At 45.2% G+C, this 6954-nt stretch overlaps 1 protein-coding gene across 1 annotated transcript; it reads right to left on the reverse strand.

Annotated features, from left to right (window-relative positions):
- Positions 1-1838: 1838 nt before the first annotated feature.
- Positions 1839-6882, reverse strand: PAGR1 (PAXIP1 associated glutamate rich protein 1). The gene is made up of 4 exons (XM_039722198.1): positions 6871-6882; positions 4700-4860; positions 3471-3553; positions 1839-2055 (listed from the first exon to the last, which is right to left on the reverse strand). Exons 1-4 carry the CDS (start codon positions 6880-6882, stop codon positions 1877-1879), a joined length of 435 nt encoding a protein of 144 aa, XP_039578132.1. The 3' UTR covers positions 1839-1876.
- Positions 6883-6954: the final 72 nt, after the last annotated feature.

A 6954-nucleotide genomic window follows, 5' to 3' on the forward strand; every position in this document is an offset into this window, starting at 1 on the left:
ATAAAGTATGTTGTTGTAAAAGTTGTCGTTAAAATGGGTAAAATTGCCCCAAAAATTGCCTAAAATCACCCCAAAAATCGCTGTAAAAATCCCCAAAACTGACCCAAAAATCACCCTAAAAATAGGCCAAAATTCTCCATAAAAAGCCCAAAAATCGCTGTAAAAATCCCACAAATTGACCCAAAAATTCACCCTAAAAATCACCTTAAAGGGCACCAAAAATCACCCCAAAAATCACTGTAAAAATCCCTAAAATCATTCCAAAAATCACCCCAAAAATCTCTGTAAAAATCCCAAAAATTGACCCAAAAATTCACCCTAAAAATTGCCTTAAAGAGCCCCAAAAATCACTGTAAAAATCCCAAAATCAACCCAAAAATCACCCTAAAAATCAGCCAAAATTCACCCTAAAAATCCCAAAAATCAATCTTAAAAATCTCAAAAATTGACCCAAAAATTCACCCCAAAAATCACTGCAAAAATCCCTAAAATCACCCAAAAATCACCTTAAAAATCAGCCAAAATTCACCCTAAAAATCCCAAAAATCGCTCTAAAAATCTCAAAAATTGACCAAAAAAATCACCCCAAAAATCACCATAAGAATCCCAAAAATCATTGCAAAAATCCCTGAAATCACCCAAAAATCACCCCAAAAATCACTGTAAAAATCTCAAAAATCCCCAAAAATTGCCCCAAAAATCCCAAAAAAAATCCCAAAAATCAACCTAAAGATCCCAAATAATCGCCCCAAAAATTGCCCCAAAATGGCCCGAAATGGCCCCAAAATGGCCCCTCCCCCCCCGGACTGGTCGCGGCTCCGCGGCGTCGTCAGCTCCGACAGCGAGTGAAGGGATCCGGGGCTTGTTTTGGGGGGAGTTCGGGGGGTTTTGGGGCTTTTTTTGCACTCGGGGTTTGCGCTGTAAATTTGCTATGGAAATAAAGTATGTTGTTGTAAAAGTTGCCCCAAAAATTGCTGTGAAAACGGCAGAAATCGCAGTAAAAATTCTAAAAATTGCCCAAAAATCAATGTAAAAATCCCCAAATTCAGCCCGAAAATTGCTGGAAAACTCCCCCAAACCATCCCATAAATTGCCAAAAAAATCACCATAAAATCCCCAAATTCAGTGCAAAAAATTGCCATAAAAACCCAAAAATGACCCAAAATCAGCCTAAAAATCACAAAATCACCCAAAAAATCACCATAAAAATCCCCCAAATCACTCAAAAATTGCCAAGAAATTGGCCCAAAAATTGCCAAAAATCACCCAACAACCACCACAAAAATCCTCAAAATTACCCAAAAATCAACATATAAATCCAAAAAATCACCCAAAAATCAACCAAAAAATCCTGAAAATCACCCAAAAATCAACATAAAAATCCCAAAAATCACCCAAAAATCAACATAAAAATCCCAAAAATCACCCAAAAATCAACATAAAAATCCCAAAAATCACCCAAAAATCAACATAAAAATCCCAAAAATCACCCAAAAATCAACCTAAAAATCCCGAAAATCACCCAAAAATCAATGTAAAAATCCCCAAAAATCAATGTAAAAATCCCAAAAATCACCCAAAATTCAACGTAACAATCCCAAAAATCTCTCAAAAATCAATGTAAAAACCCCAAAAAAATCAATGTAAAAACCCCAAAAATCAATGTAAAAATCCCAAAAATAACCCAAAAATCAACCTAAAAATCCTGAAAATCACCCAAAAATCAACATAAAAATCCCAAAAATCACCCAAAAATCAACCTAAAAATCCCGAAAATCACCCAAAAATCAATGTAAAAATCCCCAAAACGGCGCCAAATCCCCCCAAACCGACTCAAGGCCAGGACAAGTGAGGATAATTTTAATTTTTTCATTTTTCAGTACTTCCTGTGGCGGAGGAAGAGCCCCGGGGGCCGCTTGGGGCTCTGGGGGCCCTCGGGGGGGAAGAGGTCGCGGCCGGTCCTCAGGATCTGCTCCTCCAGCTTCTTGTGGCGCTTCATGTCCGACAGGACCTTGTCCAGGCGCGCCTCGCGCTTCTGCCCGCGGCTCGGCGGCCCTGGGGGGGAGCAGATGTGGGGGGTTGGGGTGGCCCCGATCGCCCCAAAAAACAGCATCAAATTGCCCCAAAAATCAGCTCGAATCACCCCAAAAATCAGCCCGAAGTGCCCCAAAAATCAGCCCAAAGCGCCCCAAAAATCAGCTTGAATCGCCCCAAAAATCAGCATAAAATCGCACCCAAAAATCAGCATAAAATCACCCCTAATATCAGCTCAAATCGCCCCAAAAATCAGCCCCAATAGCCCCAAAAATCAGCCCAAATCGCCCCAAAAATCAGCATAAAATCGCCCCAAAAATCAGCATCAAATCGCCCCAAAAATCAGCTCGAACCGCCCCAAAAATCAGCCCCAATCGCCCCAAAAATCAGCCCCAAATTGACCCAAAAATCAGCTCGAATCGCCCCAAAAATCAGCCACGATCGCCCCAAAAATCAGCATAAAATCGCCCCAAAAATCAGCCACGATCGCCCCAAAAATCAGCATAAAATCGCCCCTAAAATCAGCTCAAATCACCCCAAAAATCAGCATAAAAGCGCCCCAAAAATCAGCATAAAATCGCACCAAAAATCAGCCCAAATCTCCCCAAAATCAGCACCAATCGCCCCAAAAATCAGCCCCAATCGCCCAAAAAATCAGCTCGAGTCGCCCCAAAAATCAGCCCAAAATCAGCCAAAAAATCGCTGTAAAAATCACCCAAAATTACCTAAAAATTGCCCCAAAATCACCTAAAAATTGCCCCAAAATAACCTAAAAATTGACCCAAAATTTTCCCCAAAACCAACAAAAAACCCCAAAAAATTACCCCAAAAAAACCCCCAAAAAATCCTCAAAAAAACCCCAAACCACTGAAAATTCCCCCAAATCCCCCAAAAAGCCCCAAAATGCCCCAAAAAGCCCCAAATTTGGGTTTTTTGTACCTGGGGTGCGGCGCCGGTCGATGAGGGCGGGGTTGGGGGGGAGGGGCTCGTCGTCAAAGTCGAATTCCGTGGGGGGAAAATCGCCCCAAAAATCAGCCCCGATCGCCCCAAAAATCAGCCCGAAGCGCCCCAAAACTCAGCATAAAATCGCCCCAAAAATCAGCCCCGATCGCCCCAAAAATCAGCCCCAATCGCCCCAAAAATCAGCTCGAGTCGCCCCAAAAATCAGCCCAAAATCAGCCAAAAAATCGCTGTAAAAATCACCCAAAATTACCTAAAAATTGCCCCAAAATCACCTAAAAATTGCCCCAAAATAACCTAAAAATTGCCCCAAAAATCTCCCCAAAACCAACAAAAAACCCCAAAAAATTACCCCAAAAAACCCCCAAAAAATTCTCAAAAAAACCCCAAACCACTGAAAATTCCCGCCAAATCCCCCAAAAAGCCCAAATCCCCCCAAAATGCCCCAAAAAGCCCCAAATTTGGGTTTTTTGTACCTGGGGTGCGGCGCCGGTCGATGAGGGCGGGGTTGGGGGGGAGGGGCTCGTCGTCAAAGTCGAATTCCGTGGGGGGAGGGGGCCTGAAAAACGCAAATTTTGGGTTAAAATTCCTTCGGATTGGGCAAAAATTCCTTTTGGGATTTTTGGGGATAAACCCGGAGTTGGAAATAGGGAAAATTTGGGGGTTTTGGGTTAAACTTTGGGGGTTTGGGTCTGGGAAGTTCCGAATTTGCAGGATTTTAACCCAAATGAAGAACTGGACACAGAATTTTTCTTGAGCTGCAGCAAAATCCTGGAGAAGGCCCCAAAATCTGCCCCAAACTCACTCTGAATAACCCCAAACTCACCCGAATCCATCCCAAATTCCCCCAAATCACCCAAAATCTCCTTTAATTCGCCAAAAGGCCTCAAAATTCATCCCAAACCTTCCTAAATCAATCCTAAACCTTCCTAAATTCCCCTAAATTCATCCTAAATCCAGCCTAAATCCCCCAAAATCCATCCTAAACCTTCCTAAATCCCCCTAAATCCACCCTAAATCCAGCCTAAATCCATCCTAAACCTTCCTAAAAATCCATCCTAAATCCATCCTAAATCCCCTAAATCCAGCCCAAACCTTCCTAAATCCAGACTAAACCTTCCTAACCATTCCAAATCCATCCCAAATCCATCTTAAACCTTCCTAAATCCATCCTAAACCTTCCTAAATCCATCCCAAATCCCCCAAAATCCATCCCAAATCCATTCTAAACCTTCTTAAACCCATCCTAAACCTTCCTAAATCCATCCCAAATCCCCTAAAATCCATCCTAAACCTTCATGAATCCATCTTCCATGCCCCAAAATCCATCCTAAACCTGCCTAAATCCATCCTAAACCTTCTTAAATCCATCCTAAACCTTCCAAAATCCATCCTAAATCATTCTGAAATGGCCCCAAAATGGCTCCAAATCCCCCTAAAATGGCCCAAAAATCCGCCCGAAAATCACTAAAAATCCCCAAAAATCGCTCAAAATCCACCCAAAAAATCCCAAAAAAATCCCAAAAAAATCCCCCAATTCCCCATTTTCCCCCCAAAGGTACTTCTCCTCGTGGCGGGGGTGCGCGGGGCTGGCGCCGGGCTCGCGGGGCAGCTCGGGCAGGCTGGGGGGCTCGGGCGTTTCCCCATTTTTTTCCCAAAATTTCCGGTTTTTTCCCCAATTCCCCATTTTTCCCCCCAAAGGTACTTCTCCTCGTGGCGGGGGTGCGCGGGGCTGGCGCCGGGCTCGCGGGGCAGCTCGGGCAGGCTGGGGGGCTCGGGCGTGGGCAGGCGGCGCGGCAGCGGAACGTTCCGGAGCGGCAGGAGCCCACACCTGCCCCGAGCCCCCAAAATCCACCCCAGACCTTCCTAAATCCATCCTAAACCTGCCTAGAAATGGGGAATTTGGGGAAATTTGGGGGGGAAAGGGGGAAAATTGAGGAAATTTGGGGGGAGAAAAGAGAAATTTAGGGGGAAAATTGGGGAAATTTGGGAGAGGAAATGAGAAAATTTGGAGGAAATGGGGAAATTTAGGGGGAAAATTGGGGAAATTTGGGGGAAAATGGGGAAATTTGGGGGGGAAATGGGGGGGGAAAATGAGAAAATTTGGGGGAAAATGGGGAAATTTAGAGGGAAAATTGGGGAAATTTTGGGGGGGGAGTGAAAATTTGGGGAAAATGGGGAATTTTAGGGGGAAAAAGGGAAAGATTTGGGGAATATTGGGGAAATTTGGGGAGAAAAGGGGGGAAATTGGGGAAATTTGGGGGGGAAAAGTGTGAGGAAAAATGAGGAAATTTGGGGGGGAAATGGGGAAATTTGGGGCCAAAAGGGAGAAATGGGAGAAATTTTGGGGGGAAAAAAATGAGAAAATTTGGGGGAAAATGGGGAAATTTAGAGGGAAAATTGGGGAAATTTTGGGGGGGGAGTGAAAATTTGGGGAAAATGGGGAATTTTAGGGGGAAAAAGGGAAAGATTTGGGGAATATTGGGGAAATTTGGGGAGAAAAGGGGGGAAATTGGGGAAATTTGGGGGGGAAAAGTGTGAGGAAAAATGAGGAAATTGGGGGGGGAAATGGGGAAATTTGGGGCCAAAAGGGAGAAATGGGAGAAATTTTGGGGGGAAAAAAATGAGAAAATTTGGGGGAAAATGGGGAATTTTGGGGGAAAAAAGGGGAAAATTTGGGAAATTTTTGGGAAATTTGGGCAAGAAAGGGGGAAAAGTTTAAGGAAAAATGAGGAAATTGGGGAAAATTTGGGGGAAATGGGGAAATTTGGGGAGAAAAGGGGAAATGGGGGAAATTTGGGGGGAAAAATGAGAAAATTTGTGGGAAAATGGGGAAATTTGGGGGGAAATTGGGGGGAAAAATTTGGGGAGAATGGGGAAATTTGGGGAAAATGGGGAATTTTGGTGGGAAAAAGGGAAATTTTGGGGGGAAAAATGAGAAAATTTGGGGGGAAATGGGGAAATTTTGGGAAAATATGGGAAAATCAAGGAAAGTTGGGAGGAAGGGAAAAAATTGGGGAAATTTGGGGGGAAAATGGGGAAAGTTGGGGGGAAATTTGGGAAAGTTGGGGATTTGAGAGGGAAAAATTGGGGAAATTTGGGGATTTGGGGATGAAATTGGGGGAAAATGGGGAAATTTGGGAAAAACAAGAAAATCAGGGGTTTGGGGGGGAATATGGGGAGGCGATGGGAAAAACAGGGAAATTTGGGGGAAATATGGGAATTTTGGGGTTTAGGGGGCAAATTTGGGGGTTTGGAGGAAAATTTGGGGTATGGGGGGTAAACGAGAGGGAATTGGGATTTGGGGGAGAAAATTTGGGGATTTGGGGAGAAAAGGAGGGGAAATTTTGGGGAAAATTAGGAGAAAATTAGGGATTTAGTGGGGGGAAAGAGGGGAATTTGGGAAAATTGGAGAAATTCAACAGAAAAGGGAAATATGGGGAGGGAATTTAGGGAAAATTGGGGATTTGGGGGGGGAAAAAGAGAAATACATTTTACGATGTGACAGAAAAATTGGGATGGAAAAATCCCAGTTTGCTCCCAGTGCTCCCAGTTTGATCCCAGCCCGCTCCCAGTGCTTTATTTCGCTCCCTGAGGGGATCTCCCACCTTTTCCCTCCCCCCTTCCCTCACCCCCCCTCAGGCCGCCGCCGCCATCTTGCCCCGTGACGTCACCGCGACCCCTCCCCATCAATTCCCTCCCGTCCCCGCCACCACGGGACCCCTCCGGGCCTCACTCACCGACCCCCGGCCTTCCCCCGGTGCCTCCGGGGGGCTCCGGAGCGGCGGGGCCGGGGTCGAGCCCTCACTCAGCTCCCCGCCGCCATCTTGGCCGCGCTCCCGCCATTTTTTATTCGCGCCCTTCCTTCCCCCTCACACCACCGCGCATGCGCAAACGCGAAGAACTACACCTCCCATCAACCACCGCGCCCAAACCGGAAATAGGGCAGTACCTTATCGT

This window comes from Passer montanus, unplaced genomic scaffold (assembly GCF_014805655.1).
Source record: "Passer montanus isolate IOZ18808 unplaced genomic scaffold, ASM1480565v1 scaffold472, whole genome shotgun sequence".
NCBI classification, from domain to species: domain Eukaryota; kingdom Metazoa; phylum Chordata; class Aves; order Passeriformes; family Passeridae; genus Passer; species Passer montanus.